The sequence below is a fragment of the Artibeus jamaicensis genome, unplaced genomic scaffold (genome assembly GCF_021234435.1).
Source record: "Artibeus jamaicensis isolate MK-2021 breed Jamaican fruit bat unplaced genomic scaffold, CSHL_Jam_final scaffold_1283, whole genome shotgun sequence".
Taxonomy (NCBI): domain Eukaryota; kingdom Metazoa; phylum Chordata; class Mammalia; order Chiroptera; family Phyllostomidae; genus Artibeus; species Artibeus jamaicensis.
The window spans coordinates 12003331-12031328 of record NW_026522028.1 but is presented as its reverse complement, the minus strand read 5'-3'; the positions used below and the strand labels follow the sequence as shown (position 1 = coordinate 12031328).

Here is a 27998-nt window from a genome sequence, read left to right as displayed (position 1 = left end):
GGTTCACAATTTAAACTGTTTCGAAAGTGTTTATTATTTAATAACTCTTTCCCTCTGCCCCACCCAGCCACTCTCCCATTCTGCTTTTGTAGTCACCCTAAAAGTGGAATACATTCTTTCTCTCTGTGGAGGATGAGCATATACACTAAAACTAATACACGTTTTGAGGCCTTCACTAGGCACTACGTCACTGAGAAAGGCTGGTCTTCACCAAGCGTAGGTTTCCCTACGGCTCCACAAGGTAGTCCTTTCTCAAGGTCGCTGGTGCACTCATGGCGTTAAAATGCCGCTGCCCATCTAAATACAACATGGACTCTGAAACACAAGAGAGAGAACCAAAGAGGCACGTGCAGCACCTCAGAAAGGCATGCCACAAACACGAGCCTACTCGGGAACATTGGGACGCCGATAAGAATGCAACACTGGTGCCTGGCGAGCACTGCTGGGCCAGGGCCGTGCAAGGTTCCCGAGGGAGCGGGCCTTGACTCCTGCCCCTCTCCTCTGGGCCAGTCTGAGCGCCACCCGGCTGCTGGCAGCTGGCGCCAGCCCTTCAGACAACAGCTGGGCCGGCAGAGGCACCGGGGCTGCTTGTAGGCCAGGAGGCATCCTGGCCTTCGGGGCTGCAGAACGTTAAAAGACAATCCCCTAAGGAGATGCTTTTGAGCTAACAGGCGTCAGCGTGCTTCCTGAAACGATCTTAAAAGGGGAAAATTTCTTTAAAACTCCTTCCCTAGGTTAGGGACAAGCAATCATGCTGCTTACCTCCGTATGTTCTGGGAAAAACCAGGGGCACTTCTTTCTCCGACATGAACGTGAAATGTAAGACATTGGTGGTCGTATGCTCTTTATCTTGCAGGGTGGCCACTTCACTGTGGACTCTGACTTGCATGTAATTGCCTTGGGTATAGCAAACCTAAGGGATTATGGGCGTGATAGTCGGTCAGTCAGTCAGTCAGTCATATTGGGAAGAGGGAACAGGGCCGTAGTAAGAGGAGCAGTAGCATTATAAAAGCTTCTCTTCTGGGCCCAAATGATAAAAAATTGTATTTTATCTTGTCGCACACCTACCTGGGAAGAAAGGAACAGCAAAGATCCGACCTCAACAGGTTTCTGAAACATGATATCATCCACTGCTACTACAAATGGTCGGGAACCACTATTGGGAGAGGCAGAATTTGGGGTCAATGCAAAATTCTGAAGATCTCTATTTTTTCCCTAACAACTGGTGGGAGCCCAATTTCAATGGTCAAAGAGTAAAGTAAGCACTGAAGTCACGTGAGTCATAACCTTTTGCTGGTGGAGGGTCTTGTCTTCAATTTATAAAAACCACAACATCTGTGAAGTGCAATAAAACGAGGTACGCCTGTAATGTACTTACTTAGTAAGAGTAACATTCTTCTACAATAAGGATCAAACTCAGTGTATACTAGTGTCATCTTTTTTCAAAAAACAAACAAAAAAAAAACCCCATCAACAAATTCCCCAACACGCCCAGACTGGTCCAGAATGTCTCATTTTAGCAGGCTCCTTCTGAAGCACACCCATGCTTTTTCTTCCGTGGGTGTGTTAAAAAAAAAGTTCCATTTCAACAGCATTAAAAATGGCTTCTCAGAAGTCAAGACTACCTTCAATCTAACTCACCCGAAGTTACAAGCAGTAGCCCATCCAAGTTCATATGCTTTCCTCATAAGGAAACCACCAAAGATGCGATTGAAAATGTTCCTCTCCTATAAGTAATAAAAATGAATGTCAAGAAACACAAGAGCCCTGGCTAGTGTAGCTGAGTGGATTGAACATGGGCCTGTGAAGCAAAGGGTCACCAGTTCGATTCCCAGTCAGGGCACATGGCTGGGTTGTAGGCCAAGTCCCCAGTAGGGGGCAACCACACATTGAGGTTTCTCTCCCTCTTTTTCTCCTTCTCTTCCCCTGTCTCTGAAAATGAATAAATAAAATCTTTAACAAAGAGAAGTACAAGCTCGTAGTCCCCCTTCTACATAGAACAAAGGAATTAACAATGCAAAGAGGAGAGGTCAGTTTAAACCAATGAAATCATAGATGACTCCCAAGATGCAAGTTCTCCTGTTTAGAAGAATCTCCACAAAACCACAATACCTGAGGGTGGCAAACTTCCAAGCTCTTCAGTTTCGAATTCTCCATCCACACTGCATTAGGGGGCAAAACTCGACTTCGAAAACTTATAGTCCTGTGTGAATAGAGATTCAGTAAACCTTGTTAAGGCCATAGTTTCGCTGCTGAGAAGTGAACTGTTTGCGAACAATTCCGAAAATGTTCAGGCAAGCCTGGTTTTAGAGAAGGCCAAAGTTTCCCTACTTCCCCATTATGGAATCTCGCCAGCCTAACTTACTTTGGATCCAGCGTGTTAAGAAACATCTCGTGTATGGTCATCCTCTCTTCGGCACTGGGAGCCATTTTCAGTAATGACGCAGAGCTAAAGGCGACCCTTCTTCCCTTATTCACTGAAACATGGGGCAATGAGAAGCGATGGTCAGGCGGGTCCCACTGCACACTGGGGTTCCCCACCTGGGCTGCCTGGGATCCTACAAAGACAGTATTTCCAGGCTGCAAAAATCCCACTGGAAACTGTACATATACCTCCCAGGAACTTTCAGTGATTTGTTGCCTTCGCATGGAAACTGTATCACCTCAGCGTAAAAGCGCCTGTCATCACCTTGACCTAGAGCCCCAACCAGCAGTGATTTCATTCAAATACAATTCCCATTTCATTTAAAATGACAAAAAAAATCACTTCAACTAATAAATAGTGGCTGATCAATAAAACGGTTCCAAGTATGGACTTCATGGAACAAAAAAATAACTTATTTTTAATTTCAACAAATTCATCGGAATGAGTAAGACACTTGACTGCTATGAGGAGTCTACACATACTCTTAAATAATCTCCTCTGCAGTGCAGTTAATGGGCTTTTAAACGTTTATCTTATTACAAATAAATTAATATACATTCTCCTTGTCTAAAGAGCTCTTCTTCCTCAGGGCCTTCAGGGATAAGTGGATTTACAAATGCTGACCTGCAGAGAAAACAAAGAGTATAATTTCAAATGTTACATCCAGCCCTGCCTGCTGTGGCTCAGTGGACTGAGTGCCAGCCCATGAACCAAAGGGTCACCAGTTCAATTCCCAGTCAGGGCACATGCCTGGGTTGCAGGCCAGGTCCCCAGTAGGGGGGCACCTGTGAGGCAAAACACTTTTCTCTCTCCCTTCCCCTCTGTCTACAAATAAATAAGTAAAATCTTAAAAATAAATAAGTAAAATGTTATACCCAATAAAAATGGAACATGAACAATTACCCACTACTTTTAAATTCTTTGCTGGTCAATTTGAGTAATGCTTACTGGCTGCTTCACATGAAAACTCTGGAACCATTAGGGGAGGCTTCTGATTACAGACTTATCTGTACAGTAGAAAGGTCACATCATAACAAGGACAGGCCTGCAGCCAAAATGTTTCACCTGACTCTAATCATGCGGAAACAGTCAAAATAGGTGGTGGAACATTCTACAACACAACTGGACCAGACTCTTTAAGAAATGTCAATGTCTTAAAAGACAGAAACTGGCAGGGAGACTATTTTAAGGAAACAGGGTAACCAACTGCAGTACACAATCCTTGATCAGATCCTGCCTTAGGGGAAGAAGCTATAAAGGATATTTTAGGGACATCTGGCAAAGTTTGAATATGGATTGTATATAATACAATGATATCACTGTTAAATTTCTTGGGTCTAATAAAAGCATTGAGGTTATGTAGGAGAATTACCTTACTCTCTAGGAGATACATGCTGAGCTATCTCTGGGTGAAATAGACTCCAATGATTCAGGGTGGAAATGTGTACACATGTGTATTTATACTGAGCACAGGAAGATAAGGCTGGTAGTAAAATGTTAACTGGCGAATTTAAGTGAAGGGCGTATGGGTGTTCATTGCCTTATTCCATTTTTTTGTAGGTGTCAAAGGTTTTAGAATAAAAAACTGAGCAAAAAGGAAGAGAGGATTTCTCTGTGGTGGAATCCAAAAGTTTGATGCAACAATGGAAAACATAAGAACTGAAGTGGCAGCTTGGAAAACTGAAATACATTAGCGGGGGCAGGAGCTTTAATGCCCCCTAAGGCTGGCAAAGGAGTCCCCAGCCAGACACCAGGAGCAGCAAGCAGGTCGGCTGGGGCTGATGGGACAACTTAGACTAGATGGGTGCATTCTTCACTCACATTGGTCGGTCACCAAGTTATTTTTTTCAGCCTTGACATAATTTTCCATGTCAGCTTTCTATGCAGCAGAAATGACTTCTCACTGCAGACTCTTAACTCAGGTTTCTAACACAAAGTAGACTTCTCACTGGCCTGTAGACCCTACCCTGTACAAACAACAATCCTGTAACACTCGCCAACCCCACTGCCACACATACAACCAGGCCACTTTTTTCCCATTTGAAGGCCTTAAATATAAATGTTGTTTGGAACCAAGAATTCAATTTAAGAGGGAAAAAAATGAAGTATGAAGCCAAGTAAGCTAAAGCCTGTACAATTAAACCTGACTTGAAAATGACAGTATAAATTCAGGAGGTTGTTTGTTTGCTTTATAACATATATCCAAGCTCTAGTCCACTGAAAAGGCCTAGACACAATGAAAAACTAGTAACACGCAGGGTTCAAGAGCCCAGAGTTTAGACTCTAAATACCAGTTCCCACTTAAAGGAACCCCAGCACTCCAAGGAGAAATCGCTGATTCTAGGCCTGGGGCAGGAAATGTGTACGATAAGCCTAAGATATCACTGTGCCAGAGAACAGGCAGGTATCAAAGACTAATGGGGAAATGTCAAAAGAGCTTGTCATAGGAGCCGGCTTAAAGGAGCGCTCACTGACCAAAGACCATATGGGAAACTGTGAGCAGCAAGAGCAATGGCTGCAATTCAGAGAAATGTGTTTATATATTAAAATCCATGAATTTACAATAACACTTTTTTTTAATTTCTTTATTTTTAGAGAGGGGGAAGGGAGGGAGAAAGAGCAAGAGGGGGAGAAACATTAATGTGTGGCTGCCTCACATGCACCCCCTACTGGGGACCTGGCTCACAACCCAGGCATGTGCCCTGACTAGGAATCGAGCTGGTGACCCTGTGGGTTGCACGGCCAGTGCTCAATCCACTGAGCCACACCAGCAGGGCTACGATGATACTTTTTTAAAAAGCCCAAAAAGTAGAAAAACCATGTCATCACTAGCTAATTAACCATCTTGTTATTTGGTAAATGTGTAAATAAAGGGCAACAATGAAACATTAATCTTGACTTCCCTTTACAAACCAAATTGCCCTTGTTCATAAGGGAAACCTCCGCTTTACCAAACTCCAGCTAATAAATGTTGAAGGAATGGGAGAACTTGAAAATCACTTTATACTCCCGCATGATTAAAGCAATGATCAATAAAGGACATTAAGAGCCCTGGAGAATGAGTGACAGGGAGCTAGCCGTGTGCAGGATAAGGAAGTATACTGTGGCCCCTGCCCTGCACTATGCCCTGTAGATCATTCCTGACCACAAGCAGATAGACTGAACTTTACAGTGGAAAGATCAGTCTGTCAGTACTTGAACACATACATCAATCTTAGCCTCACTGTGAGTAAAACAATCTATACCTCCTGATACAATGCAGTATCAGATACGAGATACACCGAGAGGATCACCTATGAAGTATTCTTGACACACACACACACACACACACACACACACACACACACACACACAAGGAAGCAATCAGACAAATCCAGAAAGTTGGACACTATATAGAAAAACCAATCTGGCCTTTCAATGAGTTGATAAAACAATGAGGGGGCAGCAGGGACACACAGCTACTCAAGTGTTATAAACAGCCTTTACAAACCACACAACTCTGTGATCTGTGATACACTAAAAGCCATAAATCTGAATACTTTCAATGGGTGAATTATATCTCAATACAGCCATTCACCAAAAAAAAAAAAAAAAACAGGCTTATAAGACATAAAAATCAAATGCAATATAGGGACTTTTGGTCCCTAATTTGAACAAAGCATTAAAAAGATAACTGGGGAAAAGTGAATATGAACTATTAGAATACACTAAGGATTTACTAGTATTTTAGTTAAGTATCCTAGTGGTAATATAGTTATTTCAGAAAATATCCTCATTTTTACAGAGATGCCTACAGTAAGGTACGTAGAGGTAAAATGTCATGTCTGGGATTTGCTTTACTTTTTTAAAAGATTTTACTTATTTATTTTTAGATGAGAAAGGAAGGAGAAAGAGAGGGAGAGAAATATCAATGTGTGGTTGTCTCCCATGTATCATGCACCCCCCACTGGGGACCTGGCCCACAAACCAGGCATGTGCCCTGACTGGGAATCGAACCGGCGACCCTTTGGTTCACAGGCCCGTGCTCAATCCACTGAGCTACACCAGCCAGGGCAAGGAATTTGCTTTAAAATATTATAAAGAAAATAATATACTTTAAAAAACAGAAATACGGCAAAAATGTTAAAACTCTTAAGTCTAGGTGATGAGTACAAAGACATCCACCTCATACTCTTCTCTGCAGTATTATGTATCTTTGAAATTTTTCAAAATCAATTATTAGGAAAAAAAGAACAATTACCGTTTATTTTCAGAATCACGGGCCACCATTACAAATGTTGCTTCCAAAACAGGACAAAATTCCTTGCCATGTAACTAAAGAACAAAGGAAAGAAAAAGCAGATGTAAGACATGCATTTCCTGGGGAGACCTACAGTTATAACAGTTATGGTACATGCTTTGAGAAAGGCTGCAATTAAAAAAAGAGAAGTACATTCATGAACCACCAGCTGCTGAGTTGCCAGGCACAGAACTAGGCTCTGGGTGGGGACGGCAGCATGACCAGGAGCTTGTGGTCCAGCAGGGGAAAGACATCCCAAAATCTCAAACAGTGCACTGCGCAAAATGCAGGGACGGACGCAAACCACAGGCTCTGGAGCTATGCATGACTGCAACCCAGGGGCAGGAGTCCCAGAGGGACCTTCTGCATCATCACTTCACTGTCCTGCCTCACGCAGAAGCCTGGCTTCCTTCAGGCCTACCTGTCCTCCGAAGGGCACACAGAGTCGGGTGGGCCTCCCGCCGCACTCACAGACTCTAGTATTTTCAGAGAACCTTAGGGTGCCAACTACCAGCACATACTTAGGATGCCTTAGCCAAGCCCAGGGGCTCCCAAGAAGGGGAAAGATTAGTGATGATCCTGTGGATTAAGCTGAATATTCATAATGCACTAGCCTTTGAGGTTTTTTTAAAAAGATTTTGTTTATTTATTTTTAGAGAGAGGGGAAGGAGGGAGGAAGAGAGGGAGAGAAACAGCAATGTGTGGTTGCTTCTTGCACAATACCAGCTAGGGACCTGGCCTGCAACCCAGGCCTGTGCCCTGACTGGGAATCGAACCAGCGAGCCTTTGGCTCTCAGGCTGGCAGGCAATCCACTGAGCCACACCAGCCAGGGCTGGCTTTTTTTAGCCTTTGAGGTTTTAAGGTGTTTCTTTATCCCTTAGAAGTCTGTGCTTCCAGGACGATTACATCATAAAATCCTATCATAACCAAACGCTCAGTTCCTTCCTCATCACTAGTACTCAATCACTAACGCCTGGTCAGGCCCTAGTACCTTTCCCCTCAACTTTCTACTAGCGTCTTCTCTAAGCCTGTTGACCCTGCACAAAAAACCCTCCACCACAGGGCTCACATTCCTCTCCAGCTGTTCACAAACTCTCACAGCTGTTCCTTTTCCCCCAGCCACAGCGGATACCTTGGAGGTCCTAGAACGGACCATGCTGTCAAACACCTCCCCTGCCTTGCCTGACACCTCCCACGTGGCTGATTTCCACACAAACTCCTCCTGGCCCAGACAGCAATACCCACCCCTGCGCCCCAGGCACAGCTCATCATTCCCTCCTTTGTCTGCCAGCTAAATGGAAACAAAGTCCTTCCCTGACTCTGATTCTAGCCCGCCCAACCCTGCAGGGGGCATTTGGAAACACGTAGGGCTGGTCTGGTTTGCCACATGGCTTGGGAGACATTACTAGTGGGACTGGGGTAAGCAAGGACCTGAACACTTCACAATGCAGGGGACAGTCCTGCAGAACAAAGAATTTTCCCACTTCCAATGCCAATCATGTCCCTGCTGAGAAGTGCTGCATAATACCTCACATACTAAATTGTGACCATTTCTTTACATGGCTGCCGCCCTGCTGCGCCATGAGTTCCTTGAGTATAAGACCATTTTCATTCACACTTGTGCCCCAAGCACTTAGCACAAAGACTAGCAGATAGCAGCTACCCAACCAATGACTGCCGATGTGCAAACTGAGGTAGGTAATTATTGAGAACTGCCAGAATGTAAGCTCCAATAGAACAGAACTATGTTTTGCTCACGCCCATACACCTAGCACAGAACAGGCATGTAATAAATGATTGCCAATGGAATGTTAAATGCGTAGATGTTGGGAAGTAGGCTAGGTGACTCACACCCATATCCTGCCATTGAGGAGCATATAGTCTAGAGGAAGAGAAAACATGTGGCTACGCAGCTCTGAGGAGCAGAGATTGGCAGGTCAGAGAAACGGTACTGAGGAAGGCATCGTGGGCGGGAACAGGTACTCTGAGCTGGGAGGCCGGGGAAGGGTTCAAGTATGGAGTGACCTAGAAGCACAAGTGGAATGTGGCTGCGCAGAGCCAGAACACAAGGATTTTAGGCAAAGGAAAAAGCCTAGGCGATGATGCTCGGCCACTTGCCTGCTGTTTAAATTATGGTTTATTATAATGAACACCTACTAGCACCAAGCATCAGGAATGCAAAGATGAACAACTCCCTCCTCTCAGAATGCTCCAGGTGTCCAGCAGTGGGCCCTAAGAAAGTACATGAAGGATGTCGGAAGGAATGTAGACAGAAACGTAGGTTGGAGCTAGCTTACGGAGCACCCTCAATCCTAACTAGTTAAAGGAGTTTAGTCTTTAGTGCACAGATAATTATCAACAAAGGTTTTTTTTTAATATTTTATTTATTTACTTTTTGAGAGAGAGAAGGGAGGGAGAGAGAGAGGGAGAGAAACATCCATGTGTGGTTGCCTCTCATGCATCCCCAACTTGGAACCTGGCCCACAACCCAGGCATGTGCCCCAACAGGGAATCAAACCAGCAACTCCCTGTTTTGCAGGCTGGCACTCAATCCAGGGCACCACGCCAGCCAGGGCACTTTTTGAGGAGTGATGTGATTTAAGCTCAGCTTTGCAAGATCTGATAAAAATGTATAAAATTAACTGAGAGTGAGAACAGGCTGGAGGCAAGCAGATTAATTAAAAGGCAGCTCGGGTCTTCACACAAGAGGCAGTGAGGGCTTGACCGGAACACAGGGACCAAGGGGAAGAACAAGAAAGGACCTGGTGAGCTGCTGAGGGCGCTGAATGTGCAGGACTTATCAAAAGGCTGCACAGGAAAGGGGAAAGCTTAAGCTACCACAAAGGTTTAGAGCTGGGAAACCAGGAGGCTGGCAAAGGGGAAAAACTGGAGGAAGATCAGGATCAGAAAGGAAGCTGACATGCTCAATTTGAAACGCACTGGAGGTAGTAGGAGCCCAGAGAGGGAGGTCTGAAGGTCCAGCCTGGAACGGTGATCTGGGACCATCTCCACAGTAACGATAATAAATTAACGGTAATGCCGATACTGTGTGACAGGCAATGTATCAAATTCTTCAGAGGGGTGGGCTGTTTTCCATCTCACCTGTACCGCACCATACAAGGTGGTGCTACTACTATTTCCACAGTGCCCTGGAGAAAACAGAGGCCCAGAGAAGGTAAGTGATTTACCCACAGTCACACAGCTAATAAGCAGCAGAGCTGGGATTTGAACCTACATGCACTCGAACTAGAGGCAGGGCACCTATCACCAAGCTCCCTCTCTGGAATAGAAAGGATCACTCAAGTAATGAATTATTAGGCAAAAGAGCAAGTGAGAAGCGCAGATTTAAAGCGAAAGTCTGTACTTGCCTGACATACCAATTTTCATCGGCTCTCTCCTCCCAATCATTCCTGTATTTCTCTGTTGAATCTACTTGTCCAAGATTCAAATTGTCAAGATTCCCTAGAAAGCTGACCCCGTGCATGCAACTGCGCATGCGGCCCTGGGCAGGCGAGGAATCAACCATGAAGATGAAAAGAGTCTGTGGACAACTCACGGCAGCTTCTAAACAACTTCATGGTGCTTTTGTTGTAAAAACAATATTACTGTCAGTTACAACCACATGGGAGTTACAGAATCCAAATGCTTACAGACAGCACCCCATAAAAAACACTTAAACTATTTTAACCGACAACTTTAATTACTGCAGAGCAAGCTTCAGACTTTTCCAAAGGGTGAAGTGCTTCATAATTCCCTAACAGAAAAAAATCTATCTGAAAAACAGGGCTACTGAATACCCTGGCATAACTAAGTCATTCTTAAATTAAGTTTTCACAATGAAATCTTGGATATACACTGAATTATTTGATTTCTGTGCTTTCATCCTCTTTGGGGGGAGTTTTTCTTGTCAAATTGCTTATTTCTTTTTTTTAAAAAATGTTTTAAAGATTTTATTTATTTATCTTTAGAGAGAGGGGAAGAGAAGGTGAGAGAGGGAGAGAAATATCAGTGTATGGTTGCCTCTCGTGCGTCCCCTGCTGGGAACTGGCCTGTAACCCAGGCATGTGCTCTGACTGGGAATCAAACAGCGATCCTTTGGTTCTCAGGCCTGCGCTCAATCCACTGAGCTACACCAGCCAGGGCTGCTTATTTCTTTATAAAAGCTATTCTGTGTTTTGCTCACTAGAGAGACTGTTTCAAACTCCTGTACAGTCTAAGTGACAATTCTGGGTTGAACTGTGTCCCCCAAAAAGGTATGTCTTAGTCCTAACCCTCTGGGATCCATAAACATGACTTTCTTTGAAAATGGAGTTGTGGCAGAAATAATCAGTAAGAATGAGGTCATACTGGAGTAGGGAGGGCTCTAATCCAATATTACTGATGTTACTATAAAGAGAGAAAAGAGCCCTGGCTGGTGTGGCTCAGTGGGTTGAGCACTGGCCTGTGAACTGAAAGGTTGGCACTTCAATTCCCAGTCAGGGCACATGCCTGGGTTGCAGGCCAGGTCCCCATTTGGGGGCGTGTGAAATACAACTCGCTGATGTTTCTCTCCCTCTCTCTCTAAAAATAAATAAAGAAAATCTTTAAAAAATAAAAACAAAACAAAAAAAGAAGACACAAAGAGACACAGACACGCAAGGAGATAACCCATGTAACAATGGAGACAGAAATTGCAGTATTATAGCTACAAGCTAAGAAATGCCAAGGATTGGCAGCAAATCATCAAAAGCTGGGAAAAAGCAGGGAACGATTCTCCCTTACAGGTTTTACAGGGAGCACAGTTTTTCTGAGGCCTTGATCTTGGACTTCTAGCCTCAAAACTGTGAGACAATTAATTTCTGGTATTTTCTGCCACCTGGTTCCTGGCGCTTTGTTACAGCAGCCCTAGGAAACTCACACAGTGAGCAATCCCATTCACATAACTCAGACTTTTGTGAAATTCTCCGGACACATGCAAAAACAAGTACCCTAACGTGGAGCTGAGATGATCTGAAAGTAATAAACACCAAATAACATGTCAGTCTTCGTCTAGGAGGAGGATGTTAATAACCTACCAAGTTTGTGACCTGAACTTCCAATTGTTTCTCTGCAGCTGGTGAGCTGTGTGTCCAAGGACACATCAGTAAATGAGCTTTTCTTTCACTAAGAAATGCAGTGGAATTTACCAGCATTGGAATGAGCCGGCAATCTGTGGGCGCTCACACACCTGGAACATTTGCATCTTCACTTCCATAGATGTCTTCCCAACCCAGCTAACATGGCCACTGAACTTGATGTCCTGTTCTGGGCTTAGGCTCTTCTTATGCATATCTGCAAAACAGAAAAATCAATCTGAGTTCAAACCATACCCAAAATTTTCTGTGCTGTAAATGGACAATTTAAAATGATGGTAAATTCCACTACCTTTCTCTTTTTTGTCTCCCACACATAATGGCTTTTTTTATATACAAAACAAAATTGTGTGTCTTTCTGAAAAATGTACACAATGCAAAGAATATAAAAAAGTAAAACTGGAACCATGCAAAATTCTCTCTACCCAAAGATAATTATAATAAGTATTTTGGTATATAGCATTATAGACAATTCCACATGCATATATACATAAAAATTCCCCCATAAAAAGAGAAATATTTTCTCTAATTTCAATAATATCTTGTAATGAAACTGGTAGTTACAGAATAGTCATGGGAATGTAAAGTACAGCATAGCGAATAGAGTCAATAATATTCTAATAACCATGTATGGTACCAGATAGGTACTGGAAATATCAGTGGGAACACTTAGTAAGTTATATAATGTCTAATCACTGGGGTGTACACCTGAAACTAATATAATATTGTACATCAACTGTAATTGAAAAAAAGATTTAATTCAAAAAATAGTAACATCTTGTAAATATTGAGAATTCTAAGTATGCATAGAAAATATTATGAGTTACCAATCTTGTCCACCAGAGCTGTAACTATTGATAAAGGAGACATCTTAGCTGAATGCATTTTGGTGTGCATGTAGCAAATAAGAACTGTAGGAAAAGAGAAGAGAAACGAATAAAGGCAAAGCAAAATTATTTCTCAACATTTACAATTCACTCCCTGAAATCTATAAAAAGTCTTATCTTGCTTGCCCTGGCTGGTGTGGCTCGGGAGATTGAGCACTGGCCTGTAAACCAAAGGACTGCCAGTTCGATTCCCAGTCAGGGCACATGCCTGGGTTGTGGGCCAGGTTCCCAGTACGGGGTGTGCTAGAGGCAACCAATGGATGTATTTCTCACACAATGATGTTTTTCTCCCTTTCCTTCTCCCTCCCCTCCTCTCTTTCTAAAAGTAAATAAATAAAATCTTTTTTAGAAAGTCTTATCTTGGTTTGAAGATCCAATCCCCCATGTTCCACTGGTGGTCTCATCCTAGGACCCAAGACTTTATACACTGAAAAGTTTCAGGGACCCTGCAAATCTAAATGCCCCATCAGTGTTACACTTGGTGAGGAAACGGAAGCCCAAAGCCCAGGCCCACCAGGCGGCTTGTCACCACTCCACAGAGACACAGTGCCTAAGTCGGAAAAAGACCCCAGCACATGAGTCTGGCATCATCAGACATTTTCAGAAACGAAAAACAATCACAAAAACTCAGCTACCTAGTTTCCTCCTGACTCTTTCCCAATCATGAAGCAATTATTTCACTCAAGAGTTATTCCACCTTCCCCATAACACCCTTGGCTCCTACACCACCCCGTGGTTATCTGCATACCTCCCATATTTTAACAAGCATTTGTATGTGCCAAGCATGGTTCTATGCGCCTCACCATCATCAACTCACTGAAAGCTGTAGGATGCTTCTGTATTTAGTGGCCTCCCTGCTTCCTCCATGATTCATTCAAATGTGCATCCCCAGCCCTCAGGACTAGGTCTGTGCACAATAAATATTTGCTGAGTGACAATAAATCCTTTCATCCATGCACCTGCTAAAGGATGTACTGGGGGAATGAGAGGCTAAAGGAAAGAAACTCCATTTAAAAGCATTTATGGCCTTGGCTGGTTTGGCTTAATGGATTGAGTGCCAGCCTGCGAAGCAAAGGGTTACCGGTTTGATTTCCAGTCAGGGCACATGCCTGGGTTGTGGACCAGGCTCCCAGTAAGGGAAGTGTGAGAGGCAACCACTCATTGATGTTTCTCTCCCTTTCTCCCTTCCTTCCCCTCTCCCTAAAAATAAATAAATAAATACATCTTAAAAAAAAAAAAAAAAAGCACGTATGGTACCCAGAAAAGAAGCTATATGCGTCTGACCCATGGCAATAGTAGCAGAAATGGAGAGAACAGGAAAGATCCAAGAGCTAAGAAAAGGGAGACTTGACAAGGCTTGACTAAACCCAGGTTTCCAGCTGGCATGAATGAAGACGGTGTACCAATCCCTGAAAAAGAGAATACAGGAAGAGGAGGGGCTGTTCCAACATGTTGAATTTAAGAAACCTGCTGGGAGCTGACCAGCAGCCGTCCCTTGACACAGTTGGGATGGATGAGATGCATCTGCACAGCAGAGGCAGCCGCGGCTTCATTTCCTGTCTATCTCTCCTTGCATGTTTGTCTTTGCGATTATAGGTGGTGGGATTTTTAGGCCCACCTGCATTTCAGGCCCAATGATCTGCAGAATTCCCATGAAGTTGTACAAAATGATTTCTTAGCCATAGAACAAAAGTCCCCCCTGATGGGATAGCCCCTGAACGTTTAAAAGTTGATGGAGTAACAGCCCCTCCTCTACCTTGGACAGGAATATATATTAACAGAATTAGACAGGTAAAGAAGCAGGAGAAGCTGGTTAACTATTACAAACTGAGCACGAAGAAACAATTGCTAAGGAGTTAGAGTCCATAGTACATAAAGAAATATTTTAGACAGAAAGATAGTTAAGTTAGATACCACAAAGGCCTTATAATAAATTTCCTATAACCACTGTTCAGTCTAGCACATCCTTTTGACCCATGCCAAATTCTAAGAACTTTAATAAACAATAAGACATTTAAACTCTGTACATACAGCTATTTCTAATTGTCTGATTAATGGCTCTCCTGGTCAAAATAACCTTTGTTTAACATAACTGAAACTATGGCATTTCCTGTACTTTTCCTAGTTCCCTCTGTACTGATTTTTTTCTGCTTAACTGATCATGTCATGCACCTGTTTCTTTAATGTTATGTAACAATCTTTATAGAAATAAAGCTTAAATCAAACTCTGCGAGTTCAGTCAGACCCACAGAGGCTGGCTCTTCTCTGGCATCCAATCGGGTGTCTGACTCTTCATTCGTCACCTGCGCCATCCATCCTGCAGGGACCCTGAGACCTGTCGAGGCTGGACCCCGGCAGAAACCTATAGCTCATCACACATCCAAGAGAGAGGAGGACAAATTGGTCTGGAACTCAGAAAAGCAAACCAGGTAAAATACCTTCCTAAGTATGCCCCATACTGATAGCAACTAAAGCACGGGAAGTAAATGAGATTATTTCTAGAGAATGTGCAGATAACCAAAAAAGGGGGCCAGAAGACAAAACCCCAGGAATAAGCGACATTTAAGGGATCAACAGAGAAACAGGAGCCTACTCGGGAGACTGGAAGGAATAACCAGAGAGGCAGAAGGGAACGGCAACAAAGCCCCAGAAGTCTGACCACATCAGGAGCCACAAAGGGGCTAAGCCCTGAAAAGTACCCAGTAGTCCATGCAGTGAAGCGGCCAATGGAGGGCTTGGCCAGAGCAGTTCAGTGGCATGAGGAGAAACCAGAGCATGGCAGGCTGGGAAATAACAGGAGGTCAGGATTTGGAGCAATGAGAGGAAATGATTTTTTTCCTACTTCTTTCCAGAAAGAAATAGAAATGAAATTCTTTCTCCCTCACTTAGCTCCGAAGTGAGGGAGAAAGACAGTTGGAGAGTGTTAATGGGAAGGGAATTTCACCTATTTTTCATTTTAAAGAGACTTAAATATGTGATAAGGCAAGTTCCTTAAAGAAACGGAAGGGACAGAAGTAAACAGGTGACAGGCATTGGCCACCAGAATGTAATGAGGACAAAACAGAGTATTGGCAGGGGAGTTTGTATATTTAGGAACACTTGAGTAAACCAAAGTCAAATAAGTGTGTGTTTAATTTTTAAAAGGTGAATAGGAAATTTTAATCACGTTTATTTACTCTGAAGATAACAAGTAGCTAGGCATGAGCCTCACAGTGGAGTTATGTCTGTATTTTTAAAGTTAATTAGAGCCTTTTAAAATTTAAACCCTTTCCCAACAGTTCATTCTATCAGCAATTAGGCAGCAGCAAGCAAGACGGCCCAGAGTAGGGTGCTCGAACCCAAGTGGGGTCAGGAGGACCTGCAGAGAGGCAACGAGAGCAACAGCTCAGCAGGCTGCACCCTGAGCACAATGAGGAAGGTGACCAGGTGACCAGGTGACCTGAAGAAAGGGACCTGCCATGGAGCAGAACCCCAGTGAGGTAAAGGGAGTCTCAGTGAGGGGAGGTCAGCGTGGCAGAGAGATGAAACTGGCTACATCCAGGGGAACCGGCCAGGTACATAAATGTATTAAGGGTAATGGAGCCAGCTGGAGAAGGGAATTAACAGAGTGCATTTTACCAAGTGGTGCATAATTCTAATTTGTCCCATTACTGCGATGTTAACCTTGATTCCTTGTTGAAGGCGGTGTCTGCCAGACTTCTTCACTGTGAAGTTACTCTTTTCCTTTCGTAACTAATAAGTACCTTGTAGAGAGGTCCTTTGAGACCTTGTAAATATCCCATTCCTCAGACTTTCAACTTATTACTTTAAAATCAATATGGACTCATGGATTCCTATTTTACTGAGTGGGTTATAATACATTACTTCATCTATTTTGATGCTCAGATTGTCCCAGATTGTCCTAGTTCCTTCAAGCTGGCCCTTGTGGGGTTTTTTTTTAAAGACTTTATTTATTTATTTTTAGAGCGAGGGAAAGGAAAGGAGAAGAAGAGAGAGGGAAACATCAGTGTGCAAGAGAAATATTGATCAGTTGCCTCTCACACGCACCCAACTGGGGACCTCGAGTGCAACCCAGCCATGTGCCCTGACTGGGAATCGAATGAGTGACCTTTCAGTTTTTTTCCCTTTAATGTTATGTAACAATCTCTATAGAAATAAAGCTTAAATCAAACTCTGTGAGTTCAGTCAGACCCACAGAGGCTGGGTCTTCTCTGGCATCCAGTCGGGTGTCTGACTCTTCATTCGTCACCTGCGCCATTTGGGGGTGATGTGCATGTCAGCAACATACTCTCACATGATTTGGGGAAGAAAAATTCTTTGTACTTGCAACTTTTAAGACTTTTGAAGAAGTTATTGGAAAGGAGGATTAATCAGATCATAACTATTAAATAGAAGTCAGCCCTGGCTGGTGTAGCTCAGTGGATTGAGCACGGGCCTGAGAACCAGAGAATCGAGGTTCAATTCCCAGTCAGGGCACATGCCTGGGTTGCAGGCCAGTTCCCAGCAGGGGACGCACGAGAGGCAACCATACATTGATATTTCTCTCCTTCTCTCCTTCCCTTCCCCTCTAAAGATAAAAAAATTTTAAAAATTAAAAAAAATAGAAATAAAAAAATAGAAATCAAAATTTTCAGGGTAAAATTATGACAAATCAGAGGTAGTAGCCCTTCTTTTTCTGTTCTTTTACACCTTCCTTCTCTAAGGATGTGCAAGTTAAAGAATTAAAAAATCCCTCTGTAGCCATAGGATTCATTGTATAGCTCTGAGTATCTATTTAGAAATACTAAAATAATACCAGTACCTCCTAAGCTGTCAAGATCCTCAAGAATCCTGCCAAATCTGTGAAATAAAGAAAATTGGGATTAAATGGCAGTCATGATGATAGCCCTGTAAAAATAACACACCTTACGGTCATAAAAATGTTCTACAATTAACTGTGGTGATGTTCGCACAACTCTCTGAATATACTAAAAACTACAGAATTGCACACTTCAATAGGTGAATGGTAAGTTTTGTGAATTATACCTCAAAGCTGCAACAGAGAAAGGAAAACAAATAAATACCACAAATAAAAATACTACTATGTTACCTGATGGTGTTTTGAACAGTCAAGTATTTTTCTCGTAGTTCAGGCTGACTGCCCAAAGGCAAGAGAACTTCGACATAACTGTCTTTCATTCTTCGAGGCGGCAGTTCTTCCTGTGACTTAGCCAAAAAACTCTGAAGTAATTTTCTTTCCTCCATTGCTTTCACATGGTCTCTGACAAGAAAGGATGGAAGCTTCATGTAACACAGGAGCAGGGCTACCCCACAATTTTGGTGACACAGAGGCCGGACAGGCACCATCAAAGGAGGAAAAGAAGAGGTCCAGACCCATCTTGTTTCCACTTCCTCCCCCCCTTCATACCCGCTACTTGGTACAATAAAAATTTTCTGTTAAAATTCCTTAGGTTAGTAGATAAGAAATACATACCCAAATGAACCATATATTCCCCCCTCACCAAAAAGTGTATTTAAATAATAGAATATTTGAAATCAAAGTAAAAATACAGAGATAAACACAACAGTATATACACATATATGAATGAAAGAACGACATGGCCACTGAATTACATATCCCTATGTCTCACCTTGCCAGTTCTCATACTCTCTGTGCCCCCAAAGCACGCTAGCGCATGCGCTCTCTCCCCCACACATGCCCCTCCCCCTCCCTCACTCTCGTGCTCTCTCTCTGCCTTCAATTTCAGGAAGGAGAGAGGAGGGAAAATGGGGATATCCAAAAAAAGGCAGAGCAAAAGGTTAAGAGAAAGAAAACATGAGAAGGAGACAGAAAGGGAAGAAAAAGAAGAAATAACTAAGGTGGAAGAAGAGAGACAAGGGAACAGGAAACTAAAATGTTGACAATGTCGTTAAATAAGATGTCTTTTTAAGCTTCAATTAGGAAGTATTTATTAAAGGTTCAGCCAGCAAAAAAATGTATTGGATAGAGGAACAACTCAAATGGCACCAGGTAAATCCAGAATGTGGACCATTCTACAAGAGTTGGCCCCTTTACAGTAAAGCTCATAGGGACTTAAAAAAGAGAGTGAAGGATAACTGTCTGTTATTCTAGATGCAGAGGATTAAAGAGTTGTAACCACTAAATGCAATATGCAATCCTTCACTGGATCTTCATGGTTTTTTAAAGCTATAAAAGACATTTGAGGAGCAGTTGGGAAATTATGACTATAAATCAGTAATATGCCATTAGGGAACTGCTGTCAATTCCATTACGTAACAGAATGTCTTGCTTGTTGGAGATTCATGACTACTAATTTTGTTACATAGGAGAAAATATTTCTTTATTGGAGACGTATGCTGAAGTGTCATGATACCTATAATTGACTTAGAAATAGTTCACCCAATACATGTATATTGGCAAAGCTAGGAAAATGTTAATACCATCATTTTTGGACTATAAGATGCACCAGCCCCCCAAATCTGGGAGGAAACGGGATGGGGGGGGTGCATCTAATAGTCCAAATGTAGCTTACCTGGTTCACTGTGGGGGTGGCCTATGTTATTTATGTTATTAAATATTTTACCACATTTTTTGCTTTAAAAACTTTTCCCCTATTTTCCTGCTCTAAAACCTAGGTGTGTCCTACGGTCTGGTGCATCTTGCAGTCCAAAAAATTTGGTAAGTATCCAATCCAAATGGTGGGAACATAGGTATTCTTTTTTCCCTATTTTTCAATAAATTTAAATGTTCCTACAGAGGGTTAAAAAGTCATTAGAAAATTTTTAGACCAAAAATAGATTATGTCTAGTGATCATGTGTACTTTTAAAATAATTTTATTGATTGATTTTAGAGAGAAGAAAGGAGGGAGAGGGAGAGAAGGAAAAATGGGGGAGAGGAGAGATAGAGAAGATTGATTTGTTGTTCCACGTATTTATGCATTTACTGGTTGATTTTTTTATATGCTCTGACCAGGGGTCGAACCCACAACCTTGGCATATGGGGACAATGCTCTAACCAACTGAGCTATCCAGCCAGGACTGATCACTTGTACTTTTTGTTTTGACCTCATTTTAGCTTCAAAATTCTGTGCACTAAAAGGAACATTATCTTATTTTACAGAAGAATAATGCTGAAAGAGAAAGACCATATGGGAACCTTGTTCATTGTGAACTAACAAGAAGCAATGAAGGAGTTAGGCTGCAAGAAACAGGAAAAGAAAAAAAAAACAAATAAAACTTGGGTTCAAGTCCCAAACCCTGGTGCTTACTCATTCAATCTCTCTGAGTTTCCATTTCAAAAAAGGGGGATAAGAACGTACGCCAGAAGCCTGTACAAATTTTGTTGAGAACCAGTCAGGTAATATGGCTGGATGCACTTTGAAAGAAGTACAGTACCCATAAATCACATTATCTTATGACAACAATGCAACAACTGATGAGTATGTCGGAATGTTGATCTCCTTGGAGTAAAAATACTTCCCAACCCACCTTCGTACACAGGCCCCATCCCCAGAATGAGACCATCCACTGAGCCCAGATATAGCCTCACATACCACTTGAGGGATGAAGGAATGAATGAATACACAGGAGTGCATACCTCCAGTTTCTGGATGCTCCTACTATCTCCCGCAACTTATCTCGAACTGAAACAAAAATAAAGAAGTCATCCCTTGAAACAAAGAAATACAAGAATAGAATTATGGCCATTCAAGAACTATGAAAAGCGATTCATGGGCCTCAAAAGCTTTCAAGATCCACGAATGTCCACTTAATACCACAAAAACAGCTCAGAGAACATATTGGGCCTCTGCTTCCTAAAAACTTGAAACGACAATTGTCTCCTTAGTGCAGAAAAGAATACCCTTGTGCCAATCACTTACAGAAACAAAAAAGGAGAACTCAGTGTCAACAGGAGACCCGTGATGGTGAAGATACTAGGAACAGAATCCCCACCTACCTTCTTACAGGCAGTAGATCAAATGACTTCGTTTAGGGACTAACAACAATATCCAAATCTGAGTATCATTCCAATTGATTTCTCTTGTTTTTGTGTATCATCTCTCTTTTTTTTTAAATCTCTGTTCAGTTACAGTTGTCTCCATTATCCCTCCATGACTCTTCCCTTTCCTACCCATGCTCCCCTCCCACATTCACTCCTACCCCCTCCCTCCAGTTCCATCCATGCCATCACAAAGGGTAGGAGTTCCTTCTCATATACAAGTATTTATACTATTGTAATTGCTAGAAAAACTTAAGCCAGGAAAATGAAGCAAAGACATAAATCAAAGAAAGGCAAAGAATGTGATTTAATTTCAGTTAATGCCCATTGCTCAAAAGTGGAAGAGTTAGTGAAAAGAAAAATTAAGCATTTAGTTGATACTAATTACCACACACACACCATGATTCACGTGTATAGGAGAACATGCTATATGGATAAAGAAAAAACAAATTAGATAAGTAGTAGTAATTCAAAACTAAAACATAAGTCAGTAGGATTTCAAATAATGCACTTACTTCATTTTTTCCCTAGCATTTAAAAAATACACTCCAGTTACAAAAAATTAATGGTCCCTCAATAACTAACTGATGAAAACCAAATATCATTGGATTCACATGCACTTTAATTTTCATAAAAAACACTGATTTTTCTATCAAACAATTGTTATATACTATAAATTTCACACAAACTCTAATTACAAATAAATCGTGGAGAACTAAAAAAATAAGCATTCATAAATTAGTCTTATTTTTTTTTCTCCTGAGTTCCTTGAATAAAAGAATAAACAGAAAATACGCCCACAGGATACAGACTATTGCAGCTCAATAACATGAAGCAATTGTTATGAGTTCAGTCAGTGTAAAAAGCAAGGCCACTGTTGAGGGCCAAGAAGAAAAGTAGATTTTCAATTATATGTATACATATATATTTAGGTGGACCCTTTAAAGAAGCCACAATTTAAATTACGATGAATACTCCTAAACTGATAAATGTCTATACCTTGCATATCAGATTACCAGTAGTAACTGAAATGTATTTCAATTAAACAGGGTCCCTCTAACAAAAATGTGCACTGAGAGCATTTACTTGGTATAGCTGAAGCATCCGTCTCTTACTTATACACTAGATTTCTTTTTTCTGTGCCTTCCCCTTCAATACCTACACACGGGAAATGGAAATCAATCAACTAAAAGGGCTCAGTCCCCAAGGTTCCCAGGAACCAAAGCTCAAACTCTGAATGTGATCTCTACCCACAGCTATTCTGGTCATTTTATAAATGAGAAGTTCATGAAAGATCTACCTTCAGTATGCCTCATTTGCCCTAAAGCAGGGGTGTCAAACTCATTTTCATCAGGGGACTACATCAGCCTCACAGTTGCCTTCAAAGGGCCAGATGTCATTTCAACTCCTTAACGGTTAAGGTGTAGTTACATTTACACAGACCTAAAATTATTTCGGCCCTTTGAAGGCAGCCGCGAGGCTGATGTGGCCCCCGGTGAAAATGAGTTTGACACCCCTGCTAAAGTATCTATACACACCTCCCAAATAAAACTGGGTTTTTTACCACACGAGCCTGAGAAGTAAATACCCATCTTGCCTTCATGAATGTGGAAGACTCGCTGATTTTCAGGATTCTGGGATCCTTGCATCAGTCCTCTGCCAGGAGGAAGCAGGCCCTTGCTCAGGGTGCAAAGCCTACAAAACAAGAAAAAACACTTAGCGTAGTTTTCATGGCTTCTTTCCTGGCAACCCCAAAGACCTGCGCCTCCTCCCAAAGCATTTGGCTGTCCCCACATCCTTGGCACATAGTCTTGCACCGAATAACAACATTTTGGTCAATGACGAACTGCATACACGACAGTAACATCCCATATAGCCTAAGAATGTAGTAAGCTATACCATCTAGGTTTGTGTAAGTTCATTCTATGATGTTCACACAACATAACCGCCTAACAATGTATTCCTCAAAACTATCCCTCTTGTTAAGCTGTACATGACTGTACTGTATATTGACTTGTAGGGATCTGTACTTGTTTCTCAAGTGTATGCAGAGCTGCATATGAGGCTAGCCCATAAATCATCTCTCTAGCTAGAGTAAATATTTATTTTATTTTTCAATTACAATTTACATTCAATATTATTTTGTATTAGTTTCACGCATACGGCATAGTGGTTAGACAATCATATACTTTGCACAGTGTTCCTCTTGACGCTGCCAGTACCCACCTGGCAGTATACATGGGTATTGCACCGCTGACTGGATTTCTGTGCTGTACTTACTTCCCCATGATTATTCTGTAACTGCTAATTTGTCCTTCCCAGTCCCCTCACCCTTATCACCAAGTCCCCCAAAGCTCCTCCCCTCTGGCAACCATCAGTCTCAGAGCAAACATTTCAGAGCAAAGACTAATTACGTAACTATCTATAAAATAAATAAAGGGTATCGACCAGGTTTAATGACTTTATTCTTACTCTTTCTACTTTATTAGCTTCAGAAGCCCAGAATCAATTTGGTAAATGAGTAAATTCATTATGAACATTAATTTTGTTCATTATCACACAACATTTCCTCAATAGGTAAGATAAACCCAATTATAGGTTAATCAACTTTGAAAACAAAATTAACCCTTTCCAGATTCAAACAGAGTACTTACTGGACTTAGGCAGAAATGTCCTAATCCCCAACAAATAAAATAAAAGCTATTTATCCAAATGTGCCTACCTTATTCTCCCAAAATAAAGTAATTAAGCTGGCTTTGATTCACTATTGCTTTAAGTGTTGGCTCCTAATCATAGAGTATGATATCACAGATAACACACACATAGTATTAGGGACTGACAAACTGATCTGTTGAGAGCACAGCTGAAGAAGGCAAGGCATTGAAGAGGTCACAAACTCTAAATCCTGTTACTCATTCTAGCTCAAGTTACTAGTAAATTCTTACTACCTAATGCCAGGACAAGTGATGACTACCCTCTCCTGAACAAAAAGATCCAGTCGTACCTCAGTACTCGTTGGCTTTAGAACTCATCAAACCCTGAACTCTTTGAATTTTGACAAGAAAAAAATATTTCAGCACTTGGCACTTGCTCAGAACTTGTATGAGTCACAATGCCATCCCGCAAGAGAAAAAAAAGGCAGCCTTGTTCGGTACCGTTGGTTTTGGCACTCATCACGAGTTCTGGAACCAATTAATGAGTACCGAGGTACCACTGTATTTTTTATTGTCTGTAGAGCCCAACTTCACTTTAGATGTCTCTTCTGAATTATATACAACACTCGAGAAAACTCTCTTAGTAAAAACATTTGGTGAGACCTACATATAGTCCTGACATTTGTGCTGCTAGAACAAAGCCTTGTCTTTTCACCAAATCAACTAATCTCACTGAAAGAACACATAAATATGACCACAAATAAGGTCACTTCAGCTCCTTAGCCATCCAGTTGTCACACTAGCTGGGACGCAATCCCTGCTGGCCCGCTAAGATTAGACCACTTGTTGGAGTGTTTGGGGTTTTGGTTCTCTGTTTATTCTTTAATCACATAGCTAATAAGCCTCTCTAATAAATTCTGGATTCATTTTTTCACAATAAACTTTCTATTTCTGTGCTTTTATATGTATATTAACATGTCAGTCTTCTAACTCTTGACCTTCTAATTTGCATTTTCTCAGAGCACGATCTGAATTTTTTTTCTATTTCACTTTATGTGTTTTCTGTAGGTTCAAATCCTTTCCTGAAGAAAACCACCCTTCATTCTGCCTTCTGAGAAACTAGCATTCTGCAACTGAATGTAGCCAGTTTTAAAAAACACACTGGGAAAAGCTAATATTTTTCATTGCTACTATTAGCTGAGAGAGCAAAAAGAAAAACCATGTCCTAAATATATTAGCAATTATAATAGATGCATAGATGCTCCCAATTAAGAAACGAGATGTGACACTGAGTAGCTAAATATTTTGAATACTCATCACAAACTAACAGGAGATATATAACCATCTCACATATTTGGGTAAATACACCTATACACAAGGATTTTTGTTTTGTTACCCTAAGCAGCGACATTTTCCAAAGAGTGATGAAAACCATCTTATCCTGCCTGAGAGGCAGTATATAGTACAGAGGTTAAGAGCCGGAACATGCTGTTTGTTAGCTGTGTGACCTCAGGCAAGTTAACCTCTCAGAGCTTCAGCTTCCTCATCTGTAAAATGGGGGTAATAATAATAATATCTAGCCCACAGGATTGCTCTAAGGATAAAGAAATTAACACATATTAAACCAACCCTTAGGAGTATGCCTGATACACTGATAAGTCCTCAAAAAAGTTAGGTATTATTATTTCAGAAAGTCATCCTTTGGCAAAGTCTCCCCTAAAAGTCAAAAGGGACCAGAAACACAGGAAACATAAGCTAGGCACCATGACGGGCCATCTCTGAATGGCGAGTCAGCTGGAGATAGTAAAAGCAGTTGATGAATATAAAGAAACACTTGGGCCAAATTACTGGGAAAACTGTGGCCCTGCAGTCCTGCTCTTTGCGTATTGCCTTGATAAATTTGGAAATATATCCCTGTAACACAACAAAGGCATAATTTGAGCACTTATTAAAAATTGTTGACTATACTAATCACATACTGGTACAACAAGTTTCTATTATCCTGCGAACATTCAGCTTATGATAACTTTCTACTACAATTTGGGATCCTATCTACCGATAATCTGATGAAAACTGGTATATAAAAATGATATACATTATTTCAGAAGGTTTACAGACCACCCCCTTTTGACACCCCCATAGGCCCCTATATTAAGAAATTCTGACTCAGACCAACCTCCTGAAGAACCTGAGCCCCTCCTCACAAATTAGATGACCTTTCCCGGTGGCAGTCAAGTAGAGAGGGCCCAGTTCTTCTGATCCCACTCTCTCTCTCTCTCATACACATACACACACACACACACACACACACACACACACACACACACACACACTTGCTCTTCACAATCTCAGCTACTTCCCTTTACATATGCAGCAGCGAGGTGGAAGGAGAGGGAGAATGATTTATCACTACCCTTTATAACTGAACCTTTCTAATGAAAGGAGACCAAGAAGCCCAATCTCTCCATTGCTAGTTCAGGGAGTTACAGAAGTCACCTGACGATGTGAACAGAAGTGTCTTGGCTCTGTTCTGGGTCCCAAGCTTAGGGAGGGTGTCTCAGAGGAGTGTTCAGTACAATGACAGGCAATGCCGTTCATGCCCTCCACTCTGAGAGAACGCCTCTATTTATAGACTAAACAAATTCAGGTGGCTCTTTTGTGAGTAGAAAGAAAAGCTAGGAAGATTGCCCACCAGTCAAATAACCTAATCATCTCAGATACTCTGTACTCATTGACACCAAGGGAATACCTGCTTAAGGTTCAATAGAACTCACGAGAAAGGAAGACCATGGGCATTCAGTGCAGAGAGGACTTCCAAATTGGGGGAGAAGAGGTAAGAAAGGTTTCCTGGGAGAAAGTACCTGGGCAAGACTGTAGAACTTATAGAGGGCCTTTCACATCGTGTCCAATGCAAGCTAAAGCCTTCTGTAGTCCTTTTAACCCAACTTTCAAACTGTCTTCAAACAGTGTAATGAAGTTTTTTTTTTTATTATTTTGTTAAGCTCCATAAACAAGAGAGAGACACATGCACTGAGAACCCTTCTCAACTGATAGCAAGGTCCAGAGGAACAATGAGAGTAAACTGGGACTCCCCAAGAGAACTGATGGGGATCAGTGTCAGAATCACTATGGGCCATACCAGAGAGGCCAGCGCACTCATGGCTGGACGATTCCAGAACTAGAAAGACGGGGAGCCCCCTGGTGTTGTGGGAAACTGATAGCCATTTTAAGACACAACACAGTGACTAAAGAGTGATTTGTTTTTGCAGCCCAGTTGGCTCGTTTTGGCCCAAAGAGGCCAAAAGCCCCTTTTGACGTCTCTGGACTATTTATCATCTACATGCCAGAGATAAGGCTCTGCTCCTTCTGCTTCTGTAAACTGCCTCCTGCTTTTGCTTCAGAAGGGTCTGAAGGACAGGCCTCCCACCCCCTCCCCCTGCCCCTGATCTATAAAATACTTGCTTTCCCTTTGTTCAAGGCCCAGAATTTGGAAACTGATTCCTCTGGGTCCATGCGTGTAAAATAAACTTCCACTCCGTACACCCGAAAGCGGCTGAGTTGTTTTCTGTAACACTGGGACGAAACCACGAAAAAGAACTTCAATAGATGGAGTACTCTGGTGAAGGTGTTTGGAAGAAAGCCAGACTTACCGTGGAGTGATGGAATGATGACAAAAACAAAATAGCACCCTCCTCGTCCGAGTGACCCAATCAAAGCCTCCCACCCCTTGCTTTGCTGCTCATTAAAGCTAAAGTTGCAGTCAGCACCGGGCGGCCCTGGTCATGCAGTACTGAGAGCCCATTAGGTACCCTACAATCTCCGCCCACATTACAACACACAAGTCTGAGTCCAAATAGACCAAGCACTTAGCCCTAAAGATGCTCTGCAAAGGAGCGCAAAGTACTGGAAAATTAACGTGGAACTCCAAATACCAGCTTTCTAACAAGGGGCTACCCCCAAACCACACCGCTGATGAGCAAACGGAAAGGAATTTCAGGGAACACCCAGCTTCCTCTCTTAAAGCGCCGCTTCGCTTTTAATATCACACTCAGTGCCAGAACACACTTACCGTGGGGAGGGCAGTGTTCCACCCGAGGGCTGCAGGCCCGTGAAGCGCGCTCACGGTAGGCGGGCACCCTTTCCCACCCAGCCTCACTTTCTGCCCAAATGCCCACGCATTAGTTCCGTCAGCCGCCAGCCCAGACCCTCCGCCCTGGCCCTCTAACCAAGCCGAACGCAGGCTTAGACGCCCCCCTGATACATACCGAAGCACCGCACGTCTCATTGCGCTCCACCGATCCGCACACCACCAGAGACCCCCGCTCCGCGCGCCCGTCGGCAGGAAGAAGTAGAAGCAATGGAGAGTGCGACAACGCGTGCGACTGCGTGCACGACAGCGGAACCACAGTTCGCTTTCCGAGACCGCACCCCGACAGCCGAGCCTCCCGGGGAGGGCCCCTCTGCCCCCGCTGCTTGGGGGCGGGTCATCGCTGTCCGGGGGCGGGGCCATGCTGCGCCAGCTGCTCTGCTCATTGGCGGGGAAACCGAAGTCTGTTCCGTAGAGCTTCCCACGCAATCAGCTAGTGGGGAGCGCGTTACTAACTAGGGGGCCGGCTTAACCCTGCCATTGTTGGTTAAATG

The 27998-nt window shown here is 42.5% G+C and overlaps 1 protein-coding gene across 2 annotated transcripts; it reads right to left on the bottom strand.

Moving 5' to 3' along the window:
• Positions 1 to 16: 16 nt before the first annotated feature.
• On the bottom strand, positions 17 to 27838 carry ACOT9 (acyl-CoA thioesterase 9). Of its 2 annotated transcripts, XM_037142952.2 has the most exons (16): positions 27623 to 27838; positions 22301 to 22398; positions 21103 to 21129; positions 20302 to 20347; positions 17793 to 17963; positions 17505 to 17542; positions 12644 to 12727; positions 11912 to 12015; positions 6666 to 6739; positions 2982 to 3049; positions 2366 to 2477; positions 2113 to 2203; positions 1642 to 1727; positions 1069 to 1156; positions 763 to 913; positions 17 to 315 (listed from the first exon to the last, which is right to left on the bottom strand). In XM_037142952.2, exons 1-16 carry the CDS (start codon positions 27640 to 27642, stop codon positions 227 to 229), a joined length of 1347 nt encoding a protein of 448 aa, XP_036998847.2. In that variant the 5' UTR covers positions 27643 to 27838; the 3' UTR covers positions 17 to 226. The 2 variants fall into 2 exon arrangements, with proteins under 2 accessions (XP_036998847.2, XP_036998848.2); XM_037142953.2 differs by lacking the exon at positions 21103 to 21129.
• Between the last annotated feature and the right edge of the window lie 160 nt (positions 27839 to 27998).